This window comes from Temnothorax nylanderi, unplaced genomic scaffold, assembly GCF_030848795.1.
Source record: "Temnothorax nylanderi isolate EJ_2023f unplaced genomic scaffold, tnyl_v1.0 TNYL_tig0041_pilon, whole genome shotgun sequence".
NCBI lineage: Eukaryota > Metazoa > Arthropoda > Insecta > Hymenoptera > Formicidae > Temnothorax > Temnothorax nylanderi.
This window is the reverse complement of record NW_027249103.1, coordinates 1321724-1347337: the sequence shown is the minus strand read 5'-3', so window position 1 is coordinate 1347337 and position 25614 is coordinate 1321724. Positions and strand designations below refer to the sequence as shown.

General features: G+C 38.1%; 2 protein-coding genes across 2 annotated transcripts in view; one reads left to right on the top strand and one right to left on the bottom strand.

Annotated features, from left to right (window-relative positions):
- Window positions 1–25614, bottom strand: part of Ssh (Protein phosphatase Slingshot) — a 112154-nt gene that overhangs the window by 17235 nt on the left and 69305 nt on the right. The window contains 2 exon segments of the mRNA XM_071704544.1: window positions 11706–11771; window positions 19075–19253. Of these exon segments, the coding sequence (XP_071560645.1) occupies window positions 11706–11771; window positions 19075–19253 (245 nt within the window).
- The window catches only part of LOC139771624 (mediator of RNA polymerase II transcription subunit 20-like), a 67011-nt gene that overhangs the window by 38347 nt on the left and 3050 nt on the right, over window positions 1–25614 (top strand). The window lies entirely within an intron of this gene.

The window sequence follows — 25614 nt, the reverse complement described above, 5'->3', positions numbered from 1 at the left end:
GTTCATTCTTGATCGCGCTTTCGATGAACTCTTTACCTACGGCGTATAAAATGCGCTCCTTAAATGCGCGTGTTGGGAAGCGTTAAGGAAGAATCTTGCTTTACGCACTTCGCAGTGCCACGCGAAGATAAATTGCGCGCTTTAAGCGGAATATAGCTGACTTAATATCGCGATAATGATTGATTCCCTTGGAATTTTACCGTGGCCTAGGATAGAGACCGATGCCAAGGAGAAGACGATTTATCACGTTCGCCTGTATGTTAAACTCGTTTAGCACGAGAAGCACTCGCTTGCCAAACCGTATCTGACGTTGCTGATTAATGACACTCTGCGAGTCGCATCGCGCGACTCAGATAACAATAGGTAACGGAAGAGTTTATTGCTGAATATCGATTCTAGAAAAGTATGACGCGTCGCGTGTTAATTATAAATAAAGCCAACATCATCGGACAGGCACTCTACCGTAGCGTACTATCGTATATCTAAACGGAACAGGACGGATGTTGCACACTTCTCTGTAAGTCGCTTTGGTTGAATTCGCGACAAGAAACTCGTTGAAATTATTCTTAAACAGATACGTGAAGATTACTCCCACATTTGAGAGGTTCACAATTCTTTAAGGACCAGTCGTTTCCAACCGTTTGTAATTCAGAGACCACAGGTATTTCCGTAGAGAGAAAGCTGAGAGTCGATTAGGGAATGCATAAAGAAATCGCAGTTCCGGGCATCGCATCGTGTGTACAAGAAGTACACGAACGAACGTCAATATCGTTCGAACGACGACTAAAAGTCAGTCCTCCCGAACGTGATTGCGTCGTAAAGCGGTTCGAGAACGGCATTATCTGCATCCGCGGGGAATGAAGAAAGTGCATCGCGAGGTGTCGTAAAGAGAGAATGGTTATTCGCTCGGCTTCTGTTACGGGCTCATTATTCCTATTTTGCGGCCGGGATGGCCCCCGCGCCGCGCGATGGATCTTTACGGCCGGCGCGCAAAAGTGGAACAATAGTCGCGGAAATCAGCATGTGCGGTCCTCCACGCTCGAGATCTACAGGGCTATCGCGAAAGCTGTCGGCGACGGCAACGGCGAATCCATTTCGGTATTGTCGGCTTGCGCTATTTACGATGCCGGATAGCCGTAGACATTTCGTTGTGGAAGCGAGACCGCGATCGACCGCGATTGTCCCGCGCAAATAAGGCGCTCTGCACTTGAGGAATATACCGATCCGGTCTGCGAGCCGGATCGCGCGGCAGAAATTGGAAAGCGAGTCGGCGATCGGGATCATCAATAGGCAACGATATAGCTGCAACACTAAATAAACGGTGTTGAAAAGTACTTTTGCTCATTTTATTGATGAGCCAAGATAATTTATAAATTATGATTGAAGGATCGATGACCTAAAATAATAACAAGATACTAAATATAATAAGATAATAAAAAGATACTTTAAGAAAAATATTTGATAGTCTCAGTGCACATTTTTTAGAATCCGTAATGAGAAATAAACAATACATATCATATAAATTATCCTTTGTCTTTCAGATCGAAAATATTCATATAATAAGGAAGGGAGACCTTGCAATTTTTTAGTAAAAGACGCGTGAATGGTTGAAGAAAATTATTACTTATTATTAATAAAACAAAAACGGCGAGTTTTTGTCTTTCAACCAAGAAAGATTCTTTACACTGTTATGAATGTTACAAACATTTGCCGTAGGTACTCCAATTCTCGGAGAACATTTTGAACGATTCTGAGCACGCACGATCCTGAACACGCCTTGATAATAACTTCGACCTGAATGCACACATTCCCACACACACACACACACACACACACACACACACAACACGTTCTCTCATATATATATATATCTTAAAACCAGGCGTATCAAGCGTCCATTTTTGATAGAAACGTTTACATATATTTTATATATTTATATGTATACGTGTGTATACCTACGTGCTTTCATATCAAAAACGCTTAATGCACATAGTTTTAATAACTTTGTAATAAGAGCCAAATAATAATTATGTAGAAATCGAGGAGCTATTTGAATGCCTCGCACATTTGCATTTTTACTCTTGATACTCGCGCACCGATTTCATCGTGATACGTTTAATTACGTTCTTAATCGCGATAACTGTACTTAAACGATATGTATCTGGATATCGGCAATAACTTGTATCTCACTCTTATCGACCTCTCAATTATCCTTTGCCGGGAATGTTAATTAGCCGTTGCAACTTCTTCGTGGCATTTTTCATTGTTGCAAGCGTTCGAAGTGCACGATAATAAGAAAGCTAAGATCTAAAATAACATTTATTTCACAAGTATCGATAATGTAATATGTAATTCTCTTTCTCATTTTTTCGTAGACACAGAAATTACTTACTGATCTTACGTTTCTGTTTGCTTGGATTTTAAATCTATAGAAAACTAATATATATATATATAGATTCAAAATCCAAAACAGATCAAAAGATTTTTCCTGGTAGACGGATATTTTTCTCTATGCTTAAGTTTATTATTCTGATTAATATATTATCATATACAATATTTTTCAAGTTTATTCAATTAAATTATTTCCTACTACAAATTAAATTATGGTCATCGCGGATATTACTTTTCGTTGCATTTTATTAATTTTTAACATTAAATATCTCAGTAATTAAAATTGACAGAGAAATAAAGTCAATTTATGTATTCCCAACACCTAATTCACGAAGATCAATTAATTTACAGCAACAAATAACTGCATTTAAGTTCTCCCAGAAATTATCGCTATAGAAGAAATGACACTGAGGAACATAACATTTTTTTTACTGTAATTTATTTTACGATTCTATATCAAGCTGCTGGTTAGGTGTGTCCATGACTCGCGAAAAATTAATTCAGCAATTTATAATTTAATCGATTCGAACGTATTTGTCGCGATCGTTTTCCTCGATTTTGCCCGTGCAAAAATATTCCGTCGCGTCTGCCCAACCTGTTCTCCAGGTGGCGGCGACAACAGTGAAAGGAATGGAAACGATTATGCTGCACGACGTGTATACGGGAGCGCGGCGAGAACAACCGCGGTGACATCAACGGATACCTGGTTAAGGCGTTAACCACCGCGCGCACCGGCCGGTCGCCGATAGGGATCTCACCGACACCCGTGCATGTCGATGCTCCGCATGCAGTCTCCTACCGGATCCTACGCACCGAACCGTGAAGAACAATTAAATGGCGAGTCGCGCGTTGTACTTTTGGTTTCCATCGACCAGCCGCTGCGTATCGAGTCGCGACTATTCTGCCGACCGCGAGTCAAGACCGACAACGCGCGTTAAACCCATTAGGACTTGCAATTCCACCAGAATTCCTCGTAATATTTCGCTCTTTCAATTTGCAGAGCGCCGAGATGCAGCCAAAAGGGAGATCTGGCTACAGTTTGCGTTAAGGCAAATGGTGCACTATATTCACAATTTCAAATTTCAAGGGAATTTTTGCAGTAATTTACGTGAGCACGTACAAGAGAAAAATTAAGAATAAAAAGTTCGCTTTGTGTCTTATTCTTTCTTGAAGCTTGATTTATACAATTAGTGCGAATATACACTGTTAAATTTATAGTGTTAAATTAGCCCCGGTCTGCCCTATACTCAATTTGAGTGATTTTTAACCATTCTTAGGTCATTTTTAACCATAGGTCGCCACTACTCCTACTCAATATGTCATTAATTTAAATAAAACAATGTTAATTTAACTAAACCAATAGAGTTAAAATAATACTGTTTTGTGTTAAAATAATAAATTTCGACACATGGTAGTTAAAAGTAACAAAATTTTATTTAACCCAAGATACTGGTTTAAATTTCATTCTTTAATATTTAACAGTGTATAATATTACGGTATTCTGAAAATAAAAAGTGCACGTTCGTTCGTACGTTCATTAGAGCAATTATCAGAAAATCGTTTATCGATTTCCCCTGATATCGGGTCGAACGAACGATTTAAAACGGGTTTTAAAAAGCCGCTAAAACAAGAAGCGTAGTACAAGACTGCTCGCGGCTAAGCTTTCCCGAGCTAGATCGACTTCTAGCGATCCCGTACTTAGCGGAGGATGTACGGTGACATCTCTCTACCTTCGGGCGAAGACTACCAGTATAATGGAATAACGGTCAGCTTTCCAACCGGAACCAATCTTGTTGAGTGACTCTTTGTCGCCGCCTTGTCTTTCAACATTTAGAATGAGTCAACGGATAACCGAAAAAGATAAGCCGGCTTTTAAAACTAAAGACAAATTACTGTCGCGAAAACATGTTATCGCAGAGAAGTGACAGCAACTTATAAATTAACTTAATAAAATCTCTTAATGGAAACCAAATGAAACAGTGATATATCGTAAATCAATTGGAATTAACATCATAGCCATTTTCTCATTAATTTTGCGATCTTCTGTAAAACATTTATCCTATCCAATTCTTTTTAAAATAAAATTTTTTCAAGCTAATTTCTCTAATAATCCTATATAACTAAATCTCAGGCAGCTTGTTTTAATAGTTATTTTATAATATTATAAATATCTTCTCTTTTATATAATAAACACTAACAAAAGACAGAAAATAAACAATAAAAAGACGAAATATATTGAAGTAGAAAATGATTAAGTAATGGTAGAAAAGAACAATGGGCGGTACATATTCTCTAGTATAAGGACCGGAGAACGTCGTTAATACAATCGATTGCGGTTCTCACCATTATGTCGTCGATATCAAAGCGTTATCACGGTTATGCAACGAAAGAGACCAAGTTACGCGTATCGCGCATCCATTCAGTTTTATCAGTTCCGAAAGTTATTCCCCCTATCCCCCAGCACGCGCCCCTTCGAAGGGAACACGATACGGCAGAGAAAACAAAGCAGCGCCACAATAGACGGAGCCGAGACTTGAAGAGATGGCGGAAGTTCGTGATGATAGTCGCTTCGAAAGCTATCTCGCGTCGACGACAGACGTGAGGTAGATAGGAATAGAACTGATATACATTCGCAATTAACATGTGAAGGAGCAGAGTTCTCGTTTAAAACTGGACAATTTTTAAGATGCTGGGATATCGATATTATAGCCTGAAGCCTGACGCTGTATCTTTGTAGCTTCTTCTGAACACCTGCTATTCTACTTTTGTCGTATTCCAGAAATCTAGATGTCGAGCTGCAGTAATGAAACCGAGGGAGGTGTAAGGTTTGATGACGAGATAACATGGGAACTCGAGTCCGCCTCTATTATCTGGGGAACACGGCCGTCAACTGGCACGGACGGGAGAATCAAGTTATCGCTCGTCCGCCTGTGCGCACGACAGACGAATTCCATTAAACACCATATCACGGCTTTGTAAAGCGTGTGCCCTGCAAACATGCGTGCGAACGCGCATGATACGAATACGCGGTCTGCAACTGAAATGCGAGCAGCAACGAGTGCGGTAACGAGATCTATTCGATTAATCCGCCGAGCGTTACTTCAAATCGTACGAAAGCGGCAAGAGAAAAAAAAAACTGTCGGAATTTTTGCAAAATAAGTTAGTTATATATTTTATATCGATGATTTACAAATATATATATATTTAAGAAACATCTCACTGTGTAACAACAAAAATAGTTCGTTATTTAATTTCGTAAAAATTCTATGGTAGTCTTTTTTCAATCTCGAGTGAATCATTCAAGCTCTTTATTTTTGGAGTACCGGAAAACACAATGCTTGAACGAAACAGTATCTTTTTAGTCTCACATATCCAAAACGCGACGGTTATCATAGTGACGCCTTCGGCAACGATAAATCGCGTCGCTATCGGACGACGTGAAAGCGACTTTGCGCTGAAATCGGTGCCCGAGGTTTCTCTGACAAAAAGTGAAAACGCGAATCGGAGTCGACAACCTCCGCGCGAAATTATAAAACGAGGTGCGGCAAAGTCGAGCGGTTGATCTCGTCGATAAATGACAGCATCTCTTATCGGTGTCTCTTAGATCGACGATCGTGAGGAAATGCATTCGCGAGATACCACTCATGCGTGTCAACATTGCACGACGATAAGGGCTGTAATTTGCGACTTGGTTTCTACGAGAGCTTACGATTTAAATACTTAAAAGTCGCGTTAAATCTGCTCGTTCATGCGATTTCTGATTAAAATTCCGTATCAAGATACAGGATTAAAGATACTTATTTGTTACATTTTCAAATTAACAGGAATCAGCTACTCCTTTTCTTTTTGATAACGCTTAATATGTCAAAGAAAATAGTACACAGCATATGTAATTATCGTAAAAAAATGTCATCAGGATTATGCAATAAATAATATTAATTCGTCTACAATGTAAGTTTTTCATACAAAAAACAAGATCTCAAATATGTGGTGTACTTTCAACGTATTAAATATTATCTAAAACTGAATTTTTATTCAAAAAAGATAAAATTTGATATCAGCTGCATATATCTATAAAAATTCGTGCTACAATTTGAATTGCTTTTATAAAATTATATATAATTACATATAATAGGACATTTCTCTAAATACTAATTTCTCTTAATTCATTAAAAATTATCTTTATATTATTTTAATTATATTGAAAATTATAATTTTTAATATAATAATTATTATGCATTATAATGCAATAAATTACGTATCGAACCAATGCAATGGATAGTCCAGTTTTTAAGTAGATCTCGAAGCGTGAGAGATGCGGGATCATCGTGACGTGACCGCTCGCGCTATCGACACGATCGCATCCATGACGAGAATGCTGTACGAGTGTCGGCAACCTCATCATAGAACGAGGTGTCATTTCGAGTTCTCGTCTTCGTCATCCGTCCGGGAACCGGTTCCGACCGGCTGTCCGCTTAAAGTTCATTGATTCCCGATGATCTCGCGACGCGGCTTCCTGTCCATCGCGGCTGTGAGAGAAAGACGAGCCTACCGCGCCTTTGTTTTGGCCTTTTATCACCTTTTAACACCGCCACACTGGCTAACTGTACCCTCCGACGCGTAAAAGAGCAAGCACATTCGCCATTCACGCTCAATCAAATCTTTGCGCTAATTGGAGTAGATCGTTAGAGGAGCCTCTACGCGGAAAGTTATATCTGCGCGATTGAGAACGGAAAACACTCATCGCTGGACATTCACCACGCCTGGACCCGTCACTACGGCCTAGAAACCAGTCGACCTGACACGTTTTGCATCGACCACGACAAAAACCAGATCGCGGACTGTCGTCAGTTGAATTTAGAGTAGGATACGCATAATGATTTAGTCAGCAGAACTATCAAATATATGTATGTTGCATGTTCACATATGCGTGTACATCTGCATGTAAAATTTTAAATATATAATTTTTTTAAGTAAAAAACTGTTTCAATATTTTCGTTGTTATGAGTTTGAGCATGGCATACGTGTTTCTAGCACACTAAAATTTATTTCTTTACTGCTAACTTGAAATTTATCTTAGTCTTTTCTACATTTTACACAAGAAAGAATTTAAATGTGGACTTCTCTAACATTGTAAAATTTATTTATGAACATTGTTATATTCACGTATCTCTCTTTTTAATTTTTCTTTCTTTGTTAAGAGTTTAAGATTCGAATTAGATTTACGATCTTTCACGTTTACATAAAACACTTTCCGAAACGGTCCGTTAATTAGTTCAGCGGTTCATTAAGTGCTGCAAATGAAAGAAACTTCTACCGAATACATACTAGCTAATAACCCGTATCAGGTACCAGCTGGTACACTTAGCTAGATGATCATAATCCGCCGCGACGACCGGCAGTTCGGAAATTCTGTGTCAAGGTACCTATCGTATAAAAAGAGATCGACAACAACATCGACAGGAATCTAGACTGATAATGTCTCAACCGACTGGGACATTCACGTCCAATCATACTGCCAGGAAACGAACTCCTCGAGAATTATACGCGTAACAATGGGTCGAAAAATAACGCGGGGCAGATAAACATTAATAAATAAACAGCGTTCCTCTGCGCCTTTATGCCGTATTCACGTCAGCTTGCAAAGAAAATAACGAGACCGCCGAACCAAGTACGTCCAATATTTCACGCTTGACACTGCGCGGCGAGTTTCAAAATCGGAGAGGTGTTCCCGTCTGTAAACGAGAAACATTTGAAGTCGAAACGAAGTAGATACACATTCAGTCGCAATTACACATGTGGGTCACATTTATAGAGAAATAGGCCATCCAAAATGAGCGAACAGGAGATAAACTTTTGTGATAGCCCTTAAATATTTTGCCATACACGAGAAAAATATCCTCACGATATTTTCTAAGCAGTGGGAACACAAAGCTATAAGTGGAAAATAATAGAACAAAGAATGTCACTTGTAATAGTATTATCATAATCATATTGATAATAAGATGGGAATCAGATGTAAAATCTGATTCTTATAATTAATGCATTTCATTATATTGTCTATCACGTTCGCCATTTATGCATGTATGTAGGGCAGAATCAATTAAATTAGCATAAATGAAATAATTCCAATGTCACAATGGATTTACATTTTCATTTTTTATTGCAATTGCTATAATATGTATACTTGTGTAATTTGTAGGTATATTATCCGCAAATAAATTTCTGATATTATAATAATATTAATTATTATAATATTTCAATATTTTCATCTAATGCACAATAAAAAATTTATTGTAATGTGGATAAATTATGTGATTGTTTCTTGTACATTTATCATTTATTTTGCAATACAGCGATAGCTACTAGCTACTATTACCAGCTCTTCAGCAATTCAAATGACTTGATAATAAAATTCTCATCGAAAATTTAATGCTATCATTTCTTTCTCGGTTGTGTACGTTTCGTGCGAAAAGCACGCATGCACGCACGCGGAAACGGCGTGATCTTAAGGGGGATTTGCTTGTGCCGTTCGACCACGTGGTAAAATTCGGCAAAGTGACCATGCGTCGCGACGCGCCCATAAATGGCGCGGGCGGTGGTCCACGGCCGTACAACCAACCCCACCACGGTGTGTGATGGTCGAGACCAACGGGGCTTCTCCAAAAATAGGATGACGACGACGAGAGACGTCCCGACGTCGTCGTCGTCGTCGTCGTCGTCGACGGAAGGCGAGCTCTCGACGTCGCGACATTCGTCCGTGATGCAGGACGCATTTCGACGCGTCGCATCTCGCGCAGTAATCGACTTGAATGCAACAATTGTGCAGTGATACTATCGTTTTCATTGCAAGAATTGGCCTGACTAATACCTTTATTTAAACTCGCGAAGTGCTAAAAGAAGAGAGAGTGCTAGCTTTCACACTTTCTGCTCGAAATTAGCTAATAATGTAATTAAAACGTAATATAATTAATGCGATTAAATATATTATAGATATTATTTTAGTATTAATTATTAAATTTTCAAGTGTTATAACTCATAATTAATTGTTATATATTGAAGAGATACTTTTACTTTAACAAAATATGTGTAACCTTTTTTTAAAGATAAAGATAATTAAAAACAAGACAACCAATTTTTATCTTTACATTAATAATAAAGTATATTCTTTTCGGCATTGATAATACCGCGCTCTTCTTTCTATACCTCTTCTGTTTCGAGAATCCGTTTGAGTCCGTTGCCGTTGTTGCTGCGCGAGTATCGTAGCCCATAGCTTCAAATACGTATATGTAAATCAATTAACGAACTAATCTATTAGTACACCCACGAAAACTCACACTGCGGTAGACATCAAAGGTGTTTGCGCCTACGCGCGCCGAACCGATCGCACTTTTGCAAAAATCGCCGCGGGCTACTAACGCTAATGCACGTGGCGGGATTGGAGGCAAGACTATTTATAATCCAGACACACCGTCCAAGCATACACGGCAGTGCCAGAAATAACAAATCCGAAGTCGTAGGTCACGCGAATAAGACGAATAAGGAGATGACGCCTACTCCGATCATCGTTGGCCCATGTATTTGATTCTGATATGCATATATTAACTAATTATAAAAAGTAAAACGACAATGCATTAGAAATAATGATCTATTTCAAAATATTCGATAACTGGTAATCTTCAAAACTTAAGTAACTTTTGAAAAATTGAATGTAATTTTTAATTAAACTAATTTCACGGAACAATTTCCCGTTCCATTGATTGATCAAACAACGTTGCAAGGAGAGAGCGCAAGCATATAATTGATTTGTGTGGGAGGAGACGGCAGTTTTTGCTCGCGCTGAAAAAATATAGCACCGGAAGAGGTTGGGCGGCCAAGAAAGTTCCCGCTGCCTGTCCGGTCGCGCACAGGGCAATTGTGATGTCGACCAATTAAGCCACGGCCCACGCCTGATTTTTCTTTTCGCGCGCTGGTCCAGCCTCTTCCGCATCGATAACATCTTCGTCATCCCACCCCCGAATCATTCGAGATTTCGCCGCACTGGATTGTCTGTATTTGACATTTTATCGCGCGTGTAAACGTATATATACGTTACGAAAGTGCCGTACGAGCAACACAAATTTCAGATAGCCCACGATTTAACGCGACATTGACTGAAATTTTACTGTACCCAGAATCCATTCCAACGCAGTGCCTCGTGTCGCATGAGTCACGCTTGTCAAATCATGAGATAAAAAAACACGCGCGCGCGTGCATCGGACCAGATGCATTTCAAAGATCAATCATAGTCTGTACGTCACCACAGACAATTTATTCTCGTGAAACATTTGCTTTATATAAAACCTTGCTCAACTAAATTTTTTTTCTAAGAACACAGACATACGTAGAGTGCTCAAGAAAGATTGTTGTCTTCTTAACGGTGAGTCCATCGACTAATTTTGGGGTCCATCAATTTTTCTTTGTTTAACTATTCTACCTATTTAGACCGCGTTCCAAGTTCCAATATTCACTGCCAGTATTGAAAATCTTATAGTTTACATCACGTACACTATAGATTTTCAGTATTGGCAGTGAATATCGGAACGCAGCTATTGTTTCACGATAAATATTTCAATCGCGTGAGGATAATTCCATGAAGAGTCTCGCTGCTCCACGTGTGTCTGGAGTCTCCTTGCCTTCGTTCGACGCATCTTCCGCAAACGACAGTCGTCTCGGGTCATCCATCATATAATTATACCGGCATTATCTATTAGCTACGGTTGTTAAGCCTATGACAATGACCCTTCTTTTCCAATCGCATAGCTTGTCTAGCGTGGCCGACGAGATATCGACGGAAAACCGACGAAATACCGCAAGAACTGATTGTGTATCGCGATTTACTGTGCGGTTTCATGCTATTTAAATACTCACACAAAAATGTTAACAATAATTTAGAAGAAGGAGCAGTAACACCGTTTTTTATATCTAATAATTGGCTGAGTATGTATTTCACATTCGAAACTTTCATTGATTCTCTCTTCTAAAAATACTTACAGAGAAATAATAACTTCTTGTGAAGCAATACGAGTTATTTTATTAGGACGGACAAAAAAATAAATTAAAACTTCTGATAATATATGTGCTTTAGAAAATTACCGTTGTTCCTTACGTCAATAACTTCGCGCAGAGGCCGACTTAACATTAAAAACGCACTCTGACACGTATTAAACAGCCGTTACGCAAAGCATAAAAAACGTTTGAGAGCCGCTATTTTTTTTGCTCCATTCTTACGTCGCTGCGAAACCAGTTTCGTTTATCAGAGATTACAGACTTACCACATGGCTTGAACGGACACTGGCTTGAAGATGTGTTGACGGCCGCAAACGCTGACCTTGAAACCCCTGAAAGATAAAAAAGAATCCGGAAGTGAGATCGCGATGACCTTTAGGAACCATGATGAATTGGATAACGTTATCCTTAGTACTTTTTTTTACTAAAAAATTATCTTATCCGTGATAAAAGGTAATCCTCTGTTTTAAGACGCTTTTACTGCGTGAATTATCTTATGATCTTGATTATCTTTGTCAATAATAGAATGTAAAGTATCGCAAAAAAATAGAATTATATAATAGCTTTAATATTTATGCCTTCGGGCAACAATAATGACAATTCAAAGGATTTTAAAGCATGAGACATAGTTATACGCATATCTTTAGTAAAATATTGAAACAACAATATGATCTCGCTCGACTAAGCAAAACAGCTAAATAATCAAAAACGGCCAAATTTCGAGCAGATAAAGGATGTTGAAAATAAATTTAATAACTTCAATAAAGGCCAAGTAAGGCTCGAAACGTTAACATGAGTGTATATTTTTATCGAAGTTATTAAATTTATTTTCAACATCCTTTATTTGCTCAAAACTTGGCCGTTTTTTATTATTTAGCTAAAATATTGAATTTTAAATTCATTGTGGCACAATTATAACAAAGACAGTCTTTCATTCCTATCCTGGAAAAGGTAAAAAATTGAAACTTCTAAACATACACATTTGAAATTTAATTTCTCAATCCGCTCTTTCATCTCTGAGAATTTCTAGAATATATATTAACTATCTCAAATAAAGTTTTGAAATGTTATAAATGCATTCTTTTTTCCTTGTGTGAAAGATGTAGAGAACGTTTTCATCAAAGTAAACGGTTCAAAATATTAATCTACTTTTTATTTTATTTTTTCAAAATTATACGTATTGCACATATTATGCACTGTTAAAGGTTAGAGGATGAAATTTAAACCAATACCATGAGTTACATTTATTTTGTTATTTTTAACTACCATGTGCGTCAAAATTTATTAATTTGAAACAAAATAGGATTATTTTAACTCCATTGGTTTAGTCAAATTAACATTGTTTTAGTTAAATTAACTACATATTGAGTAGGAGCAGTGGCGACCTATGGAATAGTTAAAAATTACTCAAAATTGAATTCAATTTAACCCTATGAATTTAACAGTGTGTAGATTGGTTACAATCGTAAACATATAAGTTATTAAATAATATCTTATTCCAAGTTTCACAAGAAATTTCATAGTTATTTCTTTAACACTTTCGATTATCTTTGCAACAAACGGTTATCTTCGTAATTATTTTTGCTATTTAAATGCTAAATTGTCAGTATAAATAAAGAATGATTCGGGCATCATACGCACTTTCATTGGAGTGTTTCTACAAAGACTTCAATATACCAAACCGAGCTTTTCGAGATGTTACTTCTTTTTACACCAATTTTACTTTTATCACTCTTCATCGGAGAATTAATATTCTGCCTTGTGATATCAAAAAATAGTTCGATTCGATGCTGCATGATTATAGACCTAACGGGATAAATGATAAAACTCGCGATTTTATTTGAACCGGGCGATCGTCATTATATGCTGGCGAGCGAAGCGACGGACGGTGCTTCAAAACTGCAACGGTAATACAATTCTCGCGATTACGACACGAGAAGGGGCGCGCGTTCACCGCACTTCCATTAATTACGCATTATGTAAAGGAAATCGCGCCGCGCGAGTATCGCGAATCGCGAATCATTGCCGTAATACGTGCCGGTTAAATTTCCGGGAAATCGTTGTCGATTCCGCGATCGTCTTTTCCAGAAAGAAAAAACGGTACTCACGTCAAACTTCGTTACACATACGTGGCACGGCCGTGCTATTCGAGGCATATCGCTTTCCCCTCATCCGCAAATATTAGAAGCGAAATCAGATTTAATTAACGCACTATGATTCATATACACATCGTCAACATATCAATAATTTTTTATTCGCAGACGGTAAAAAATTAATGGGCCTTCAAACAACAACAAGAAGCTTATTTTACACCTATTTTCGAGTGCACGAGAACTATGACAATGTAATTAAAGTAATAAAAATTAATTCGCAAAAATTTCACTTTTTTGTAGCGACATATGAATCTTCCAACCTAACAAATCGGTTAATGTTATTTTCTCATGGCGGATAAATATCATTCTTAAAATTTATGACAGCTACGACGAAAACAATTAGGCGTAAACATCATATAGCCGCGCAATAAGACGTGATATCAAAATTCGCGCCTTACGCAACCGAGATACTCGTGACAGGACAGGTTGCAGTTACGTGTGGACGAACGAATAAAGGAAAAAACATTGTCGAGCATCGCCGCGAGCGATTCACCAAACGCAATCGCGAATCGGTTACGCAAAGGTGCCTCGCGGCTCGGAATTTAGGCGTGTTGCATGTAATAACATCGAGAATTTGCGCGTAGAGATCTCTTACCCTCGAAGAAATATAAAAACGGACGGAAAAAATGCAATTTCCTTCTTCCTCCGCCTCCCTCCGGCCGCGAAATTACCCGGCTCTCGCACCGTTATCGTCCGGATCGTAAAGCGGACGCCCTCCTTCCTCTGCTTTCGGATCGTAATTCGCCTCTCTCGCCGATTACAGTTACCCTCTATGCACATTCCACGAACGAATTTTATAGCTGGCCCTTCTCGCTTCTTCGAGATACGCGCATCGGCGTACGAGAAATTTGCGAACCGCGCGCAATGCAGTTGAACGGAGAAGAAACTTCCTCGAGTTTGTTATATTATCGGATCTCAATACACACGCAGCGTCATATTCTATACCTTTCGTAATGTTTTAGTAATAACGCCGCAACTCTCAGAATTTTCAAATTATAAACTTATAGGAAAAGATTTACTCGAATACCGCGTGAAGTATCAAAACTTAGAAGTAAAAATAAAGCCTTGGGAAATATTGGAACTACACTGTTAAATTCACAGTATCAAATTATGTTCAATTTGAGACATTTTTAATCATTCCTATATATCACCACTGCTTCTACTCAATATGTTGTTAATTTAATTAAAACAATGTTAATTTAGCTAAATCAATGGAGTTAAAATAATATTGTTTTGTGTTAAAACAACCAATTTTGACACACATGGTAGTTAAAAATAACAAAATGTTATATAACTCAAAGTATTAATGGTTTAACTTTCTTTTAATATTTAACAGTGTATATGAATAAGGCTATTCATGCATTTCATGTTAGGAAATAAAAGCGAAGAAGAAACAGTCAGCTCTTTTATATTATATACGCGAGCAAATTTTTAGAAGATGATTTAATTTGTTTGATGCACAATACCAATCGCGGTGACCTAAGCTACTACTCTGGCTTTACATGCCACGTAAAAGCTTGCAAATATCTGCGTTACAGAGAATGAACTCAATCTTTCGCAACGTTTGTTAGTTCCATTAATTTACTATCCGGCGCGTGTAATCAGTCGGTCGCACTTTACATGTGTATCAATAAGACACGTCGATATCATAAGGCCAATGAAGCGTAACCGTTACGGCATTGAACGTGTCAAATAAATTCTCTGGTTGCATTACGTGTTAAGTAATATAGTTAAGACTATAATCTATCCGGAAAGAGACAGTGAGAGAGGTCGCCAACTCGAGGCTAAGTAAGCCAGACTGTTGCTGCAACCGGCTGCAATAGTGTTTCAAATCGACCGATCGAGAAAGCGAATGACGTGTTGCGACTCTAACGCGCGGAGGGACTCTGACTCTCTCGCGAGTTCGCGACAGCCGCATCGCAACGAGAAAGAGAGAGAGAGAGAGAGAGAGAGAGAGAGAGAGGAAAGGAGGAGGAGAAGAGGAAGATGAAGAAGAGAGACGACCGTCCGCGCCCCGAGGGTCATCGACATCGTAGGAACGCGAGCTGACCGGCGTTCGCGCTCATTTTCTTTTCCCGGTCCTTTTCTTTCTCCTTTTCCCTTCGCCACGCATCGAGTTGTCCATCCGTCCCACCGTCCCTTTATCGCTAATTTCGCGACAATTGCTCGACCGACCGAACACGAACGTTGCGCGCGTCGCCCAGTCAATGTGCTCTCGCGTGGATAAGCTTCTTGCCCACGGCCACGGAAAATGACGGAGTGCCCTCTAATCGCGCGAAAAGCCACGTGTCAATGTCGTTCAGACGCGATCGCAATCATTTTGTTGCTGTAACACTGTCGTTAATCATAATTCTGCTATCAACTCTTTAACGTGCATGCCAATGTACCGAACTTTACGCGCGCGTCTATCATTTTAGAAACTATAATTGTCTGAACTGCATAGAGAAGCATTAGAGAAGCTATCGATAGTTACAGATGACGAATTATATCGGAAAGAGAGAAAAATAATAAAAATAATCATTATTGCAATTTTTCCGATTGGCGAGTTGATGTCTTGTACAATCCTTTGATTGACTTTGAGTTTTCTCAGAAAGAAAATTATTTTGAGAGCAATATTTCCTAAACTTTTATTTACCTAAAGAATATGTAAGAATAAAATAAGATACAATCATCAGATAAAAATTATACAATTATATATATATATAATCGAGTCAAGTAAATTAAATCAAGCTTGTCTGTACACATTAATATTCTGCACAATAATCTGAGGCACACTGTGCCTCATCAAAGGACTCTAAATTTAGATTTAATTAAAAGTTTAGGAAAAACTGCTTTCAAAATAATTTTCTCTTTGAAAGGATTCCAAGTATCAAAGCGTTATTAATGCAAGATATTAAATGCCGCAATCTGCGAAGAAATTCTGCTAACACTTTTTTTTGCTTCTTGACTAATGATTTTAATTAACGCTAAGTTTTACATCAGTGTTATGCTTTTCGATATCGTATCACCTTCAGTAATAAGTTTCTTTCCCGACAACATATGATCCACAGTATACTGCATTGCGGTAGGCAGGCACAACTATGCTGAACCTTACGGCTTGACTTCGCGTCTCGATTTCACAAGTTATGTCGCGACCTTCCGTCGTAACCTTGGTACTCACCTGTCAAGTACCTTGCTCCAACACACGTGCCTTACGGTAACGCGCTCCATTTCCCTACGCCTGGGAGAACGGTGGCGACCTTCGCATTTATCTTTTACGGAGGCGGTATTATATATTATGCCGATCCGCCGGAATGAGAGCGAGCGATTGACAATGCGATTTCGCAAATCTATACAAGTTTGCAGTGTATATGCAAATATTTCCTCTTTTACACGCAAATCCATGTTCGCCTTTCTCGATTCCGAAGTAATGTTTATATTATGGAGTTCTGCGCACTATATATATCTGTATATACTTGCTTAATATGTACATATCTGAACATACTAAGCAAGAATATATAAATTGTATCGTATTCCGATATACCGCGGTTATTTGCGCTAAAAAAAAGATATTTACTGAATCAATCTAGCGAAAAGGTCATAAATGGAAGAATAAAACGTTGGCATTAATGCGATCGGACTGTAAAATCGATGGCAGCTCAGTATTCTGATGTAAAGAACGAGATTGCAAGTTAAACTTAGCTTCTTTGAATAAAAGCTGCGCTTCGGAAAAAAAGGAACCGGAGAAAGGAGGAGAAAGCACACGGACATCGGCATTGTCTACGTGGATTGCATTGTCTACGTTGGTTACGGATAAACGGAGAGAGTACACAAAGTCTATACTTAGACTATTGCTATATCTACGCGTAGACGCCCACTGATATTCTCCTTTCATTTCGCGGGGCGTACGCACGCCGCGCCGCCGCCACCGCCGCCACGTTAATTATCGGTACAACATTCAATCCGCGGGCGAGCCGTGGCAATGAGTCACTTTAAAGTAGTGGGAATTAGACAAGTTGGCACAGCCGTTAGAAAGTGGCCGCGTGCTAGCTGGTGCCGCTCTGAAAGTATTGTTATATATTTGTTGATCGGTCAGGTTGCCGGATATAAAGCAGCGTAACGTCAGCGCTACGTCTGAATCATCAAAGATTTCAATCAAATGAAACGTATTCGAGCAGAGCTACAGAGTGCCTCCGCAGTATCGCGTTTCTATCTAGTCACGGATCTAGTCCTCGACTAATTTAATTCTTGACAAAACAGACGCAATTTTATCTTTAGATTATTATGTCTGTATTTAAAGAAAATTTTATGAAAGATTTACACGAGTGTATTTAATATAAAAAAAGAATAAAGCTTTAATAATTCATAGGAATGTAAGTAAAAAGCCGAATTTTATCTTTTGTTTTCACGTAATCTTCGTTCAAAAAGGTTTCATCCAAAATGTAAACTTGGACTGGTATTCATAGTCCGATCTTTAAAATAAGATTCTTAAATACGATCTCGAGAAGCTTTTACGGTCATTTTATAGGGTGGATGGAATCTTAAAACTGCTCATGACCAGATATAAAACGATGCTTTTGAATAGATCGGACTATTAATACCGCCCTTAGAAGGAACTTGTTCTAATTAATACCTAACTTTCGCATGTACGTGAAATTCAAAGTTTATGTCATAGAGTTTATTAAAATTTCATCCGATATTTCTGATGAAATTTAATATCCTATATATTATAACGGATTTATAGTCTACGTTTATGTTCCTCCTGTAAAAGAGCAGCAAGTTGAAGCGATATAGAGAAAGCGAGCGTTCTGGATGTCTATCAATATCCTTTCCGATCTCAAAGAAATAAAAACTTAACAATGATCTCTTCCTCGTCATCAAATATATTGCGATGGAAAATATACTAAGATTTACACAGATACGATCTATAATAAGACCAGCAATTAATCTGTTATTTAACTTCAAAAAAGAAAGAAGACATCTGATGCCAGGGTCACAATATGGTACACGTTACATTCTATTATCACATCTTACACATTCGCGCACTATTTGTGACGTAAGCGATAACGATGTTTACGGGATGATCAATTAATACTCGTAAACATTTGGCTTTACCGTAATACGATACTCTTTCGCTTATATCTTATCTTCTAACTTATATAAATTAATCTATCAAATAACACCTCAAGAACAGAACTCAACAAATTGGAAAATATTTTCCCCGATCATGTATTCTTGAGCAACCTAAGAAAGAAAACTCCTAAAGATATAACCGATTGCTTAACAATCACAGAGAACGTTCGTAGTTAACGAGCAACGTTATATAACAAATCATAAATAAGACGGAAAAAGTAGTAAAGTCCACGCGCGAGTCTGTAATCGTTAAAACGTGCTAATCCGTAGTGCCGCGGGAATATTGCAGAACGTAGGTAATCGCAATGCTTCTCGCGGTGAGAGCGTGGCGAGAGCAAATAGCAGTGGGAAAAAAGAGATGTGAACTTACCCATCGCCGTCGAGAGTGATAGCGGTGTCGGCCAAAACTCGGAGCACGAGACCGACGGTCGCCCTGGCGTGACAATCGATACCGAGGAGGCAACTTTCCTCGGCGTCCTGCCTTCCCGTGCAGGAAACAACGACGAGATATCGCGTCCTTCCTGGATGCACCGACTCCAGTTTCACGGCCTGAAAGAAAGACATGAGGAAATCTCCGATTACTCAGAGTACAACGTTAAAGTACCGCTCGCAAATGGATATTTAAACACCGCTTACAAACAAGGAGACATTTAGAAGAGACGAACGAGGAGAAACTCAAGTTGCTCGTCGACCAAATAAGTTATCTTATATGCGATATTAAAATGTAATATAAATGTGGCAAATATTTCTTCGAAATTCTATGAATTAATATTAGAACGGAAAGAATATTATTTTTCTTTTATTTCAATATTTAAATGCTTGTCGTAACAAAAAAGTTGTTTTTAAATAATATTTTTGCGATCAAATTTTTATCGTATCTAAACATGTTATTTGTGAAGAGGATATTCCGGTATAAAAAAATAATATATTAAATAATTTCGAAATGTTGAAAAATCAGAATACAAAGTATAGATCTTCTCAATAAAAAATAATTTTTATGACTCGAAAAATATAGAAGAAAGAAATTATGTATTTCTCGGTCGTAATATCATTTATTGAATCCTTGTATAATGCTACGAACACTATCTTCCAGGGTTAACGACATTACAGGGAAGTAGTGTTACACAAGCAGCTCATTGGTTTCATTTCCGTTCGACCGGCTGCTTCCTGTTTACATCGATATCCGATAGGATAATAATTAAATGCTGCTTGTGCCTTGCAATTTTCCACAAAAATAATGTATATACGCTAATTATAATATTAAAACACGTGTGGCAATGTCAGAATATTCATTATCTTGATATTTTATACACTCATTGACGAAAAAAGTTAAGCACCTATAAGCAGGCGTTAAAATGAAAACTAAACGTGTGCAATGGTAATGGGCATGCACGAAACTGATTACAATATCACTGCAAATGGAATTGGGAGTAACCCTTTGTATGGTAGATAGAATAATTGTCGGTTGTCTTCGTGTTTCTTTCACATCCTCTCTCGAGGTTGCTTGTTGTGTCTTCCAGACTCTTTTCGACGTGTGTGGGTCTTCTCACGTATCCATTGGTTCCAACACCCACAGTCACATCTGTACGTCTCAGGTGCCTGGCAATTGCACGGAACGACCACCCTGCTTCGCACGATGTAGCCCCTTTCGAACTCCGTCAATTGTTCGTAGTGATGTGGAATGCGTTTTCGAGGCATGTTATATATTAGCCCAGCTCTCTCTCTCTCTCTCTCTCTCTCTCTCTCTCTCTCTCTCTCTCTCTCTCTCTCTCTCTCTCTCTCTCTCTCTCTCTCTCTCTCTCTCTCATCTCTCTCTCTCTCTCTCTCTCTCTCTCTCTCTCTCTCTCTCTCTCTCTCTCTCTCTCTCAACACTGCACGCTTAATCTATTACACACAGTGCGTGTATGGCCGTTCTCTATGTTACGATAATAGCAACAATTATGCTCTCTAATTATACTCTCTAATGATCAATTTAGCATGCATGCTTATTCAAACTGAAATCATTTGCACATCTACCTATGACGTAATTGCACACCAAATTTCGATATTCTCCGGTAATTGCTTCTGGGTGCTTAACTTTTTTGTCAATAAATGTATTAGTCTCGAATACAAATGAAGGAATACAAATTAATGAGAAAAATCAATGTACAAGGTAGGAAATGGGTTAAACGGGATGTCGGTCGAGTAGCAAACACACTCTTGTATTACATGTCCCAGGCTGAAACTCCACGAGAGAATTTCCGAAGGTAAAACAATCAAGCGGGACGCTCACAATAATTCGCTCGCTCGATTAAACGTGAACGTATCACTCGTGATGATCTCCACTTTGAAACGGTTAAACGTGTTTCCGCCACGAACGATGCGTTCGATGCTCCCAGGCGGACTGTTTAATTACTTTCACCGATCCGTCTCTTATCTCGCATCAGTGAGAATTCAGCTCGGCTACCGTGGACCGTGGCGGAGAGAACATGGCGGCGAAGGAAACGACACGAATTACGAGAAATCACACGCATGAATGAACACGCAAAAAGGAGCAGCAGCGAGATGCCTCTCGGTCTCGACTATCTTGAATGCGATCCCCGAGCGGACCGGAGTCGGCTGATTACGGAGTGTGTCCACTTTACGAGTCGATTGCGACTCGATTGCGACCCTTGCTGCAAGTGCAGCGACTGCAGCGGGGCCCCCGAGTGCAGCAGTGGGCGTCGGCATTTTTTTTTGCGGCACGTAATGCGGCAATTAACGCTTCCGCACTCCATAGGAAGAATTCCAACCGCGATAACAGACCGGATTTTGTCGGCGATTACATCTCAGGCGCGCTCGGCGGATACGATTTTTCTCGTACGTACGGAGACGAGGGAAAAAAATGACACGCGCGTTAATCGCGTACCTGGCGCATTCACGCGTAACGCGAAACGCACTCGCAGGGGCGTTAATAAATGATGAGTGCAGAACCGCACTCGGAGCTAATTAAGTTTCATATATCAATACTACGCAACAAAAACAACCCAATGGGTTCCTGGGAGAGATTTGGAGCGGAAAGAAGAAAATACTTCGAGAGATATCCATCCTTTTACTACCTCTCCTGTACAGTCAAGAATGAATGATTGTAACTGCTTATGAATTCCAAATAATTCTATTGACATACTTTCCATTATTGTATTCAATTTTCTAATTATTCTAAATATCATATAAATGCTATGAATATAATATTAATAACATGAATCATATAAAAACATATATAGCATTAATAATACGAAAATTAAAATATTTAATTAGAGATATATTTTCAGACTTATATTTTAAATAAAGTTAGTGATAAATGTTATACATCGCAAACATTAATGTTAACAATTAAAAAAATTTTCGATACTATGTACATGGATTATTTCATAATCTCAACATGCAGCTTTAACATTACTGCAGAAGATTTCTCATCTCAACGATTATGCGGAGTTTTAATCAAAACGTGCAGCTCTCAACAGAGCTACGGAAGATTTCCCGTTTCTATTGGAAAGAAGGAAGTATAGTCCCTTAGTGCATGCGACAGATATCATAGTCACGATTTGCCGCTGAACCGTCTCGCTCGTTCCGCCATCGATCACCGGGCGGAACGATTTCCCGATCGCGATTAATAACGCCACGATTACGCGATCCGCTCATCCGTGCGCGAGACGTTCGCGACCGGGCTTCGGAAGGAGACACGCCACGAAATCGCAAGAAAGATCCCCGTCCAAGAGAGTGAGGAAATGGCGAAAGTCTTGAGGGAATTTAACGGAAAGGGAAAGGTGGAAAGTTACCGATATAAAAGTCGGCTTTCCGATGAACACTATATAATTTTAAATGATAATTATTAGAAAATGTCTCTCGTGTTCTGATCCGGCGCCGTCGAGACTCGAAAATCTTACTTTATTATTATTGCGGCCGAAGCGATTATGCATCGCGAGAAACGCGTGCTTAATCCTCGTAAATCGCACTTGATAATAAGAATTGCGAAAGGCCACGGCATCATGATTCGGCGTCGACTTGGCTTTAAATGCCGACGATGGCGTAACGTGGATACTTGGATGTATCATGTGAATACTTGCAGTCCCGGACCTACAATTATACATCGTTAACCTCAATGAATAGATAATTAGCTAATCTACGGTCCTTATGAGACGCCATAAACCACGCGTTCCTTCCGCAATTATGATAATCACCAGCGGCGAGCGACAGAATGAATCAAATTAAAACATTATTTTTGTGCGATTGAAAGTATTCGTTGCAAATTATGTTTATGACAAGAAATGTTTAGCAGCGAAAATTTCATGGTTTGTGGAAAGCATTAAAGCGTTGCTGCGACACCGATGCAGCAATTGATCTAATTGTAGATAACGCAATTTAGTTTACCGCCATTATATATCTCATTTCTATAATTCACTTTACGCTATAATTAAAATTTAACTGGAATTTAGGTCAGTTTTATTAGGTATAATACACAATTTAGGTCAGTTTTATTTTTTCACGTTCGTAATTACACAGTAAATTAAAAAATTGAATTTACAATTTTCTAGAATAGTAATTAACGTTAGTTAAAAAAATCAGAAGAAAGATACGTGTCGTAAGTTTTTGTTCACTTTGATGTACGACACAATTAAAGACGCGAAAGTTCATTATTTCTCCGAGTAAAGTCTAAAAAATTGTAGATTATTTGTAGGAAATTGATATGGATCTCCTTTTCATATAAATATACTGATTATAAACGATCGCACAAAGCGCGGTTTTTAATTAGTTGTACTCCTGAAGCCGCATCATAATTTCTCAAATTGCTTGCCTGGCATTTCTCTACGCACGCGTACATTTAAGTTGGTTGGTTGTTACGACCAAATGATCAACCACACGGAGCGAGTAACGGGCTCCGTCCATCAATCACATATAATACACTCGATGGTGCAAAGAGGTCGGATATCAAATCAGCCAAGTTGCAATTAACACGATTTGCTTCAACTCACATCAGTTGCTATATTGAGCAATTGAAGCCGGAAACTTTCAGATGTCAAATTAAAGAGTTACAAAATTATTTTAAGTTACAATTAAGAACTGCCTAAAGACGAAATAAAAAATATTGACGTTACTTGTTACTTTGTAACTATCATTTAAAAGGTATTGATATTTTGTTGCATTAATCCAAGTAGTCAGTCAACTTCGCTAATTATAAAATGAATAATTCATTTATTGAAATATAAATCTTTTCATTGCAAGAAAAAATTCAGTTTATTATCTGGAATATTATTAATAATGTAAAACTATATTGTCATTTTATTATAGCAGCAGATATTTGTTTATTTAATTAAATTTATTAAAATATAAAATTAATTTATAATTTTTATTCAAATTTAAATTAAATTTATATAAGCAGTTAACATTTACTCAGATTTATTTCTATCCATAAAAAAATTATAAATGTAACAATGTACAACTAATCCAATTTGAAAGATTTTGTTAGACTTTTGCACATATTACAATAACACAAGTATACAAATAAAGGATTAATTATTCATTCCTAATATGTAAAAGAAAGGTTTCTTTTTTCTTGCCATGTTAAAATTCTCCGACTTCAATTAAGGTGCGCATCTCGTAAAGATCTTCATCCAAGGTGAACGCGAAAGTGTTTTAAAATTAGTGAACACTCGTGGAACGCGTAATGAAACTAAACGACATAATGCCGAGAAGATCTTAATAGCGAAATAACACGCGGTCACGTAGCGAATCATTAGGACCCCCGCCGCGGTTGACAATTACGCTTTAATGACGCCCTGTATCGACACGTCGGAGCGCTATCTGTGATGATCTCTACATCATTATACTTTTCATCGTAAAAAAAAATTAAGATGTTTAAGCATCAGAAACGACAGTAAGTCACTTTTCCCGCAGCATGCGGTATTTACGTGTTATTTTCGCGTTTCTCCCAACATTTTTGATCGCGGTGAATATTGTGTTCTTCTCGTTCATAAATCTTCTGGTTTAAAAACTTCACATTCTTCATCGATATCGAATTTAATTAGACGTTATTTAATTCCATAGCTTTTAACTTCTAACATTTAAAAAATTCAATAATTAAGAGAGAGAAAGAGAGAGAGAGAGAGAGAGAGAGAGAGAGAGAGAGAGAGAGAGAGAGAGAGAGAGAGAAGAGAGTCTGAAAATGTTAAAACGGACATTTCCTAAGATTAACTGAAGAGTAAGGTATTCTAATTAACTTGCAGTTTCGGGAATCTTACTTCGCCGAAGTTACTTCAATCCAGCTTGTACTATTAAAATTAGAATTCGACGCTGCGAAATTCTCGCAGAGGCGAAATTGAGATAAGAGGGAAAATGATATATGTGGCATGCTCTGTATAAGCATTGGCGTACCAGAAGATATATCGAACACGTGTCAGCGTATACGATCCGAGATACGAGATTGCGAGAGGCTCTCAATGTATGCCATTAGACTTAGGAATCGTGTGTCGATCCGTCGAATCGCGATGGAAAAGACGAGACTGGAAATCGAATAACGATTAGATTTACATCGACCATCGTAAGCATGTTGCAACGCTCTCGCTTCAGCTAATAGCTTCATACGGATTTAGAATCGCGAAAATATCTAATTCAATAAATATTTGAGTTTCCAATACATTATAAGTCTTATGAAATAAAATATATAGATATATAACTAATTAAAAAACAGCGTTTCAAATATTAGATATTATTCACATGAATATTAGATTGACATCCAAGGTAAAATTCACTATAAATGAATTAAATTAAGCGATTTGATATATTTTTATCGCAAATAATTTTTCTTAATTATTAAATGCACAAAGAGAGAGAGTGTCATTATATTAATTATAATGTATTTAAAATTACAGTTTTCCTACACGCATCACATTTC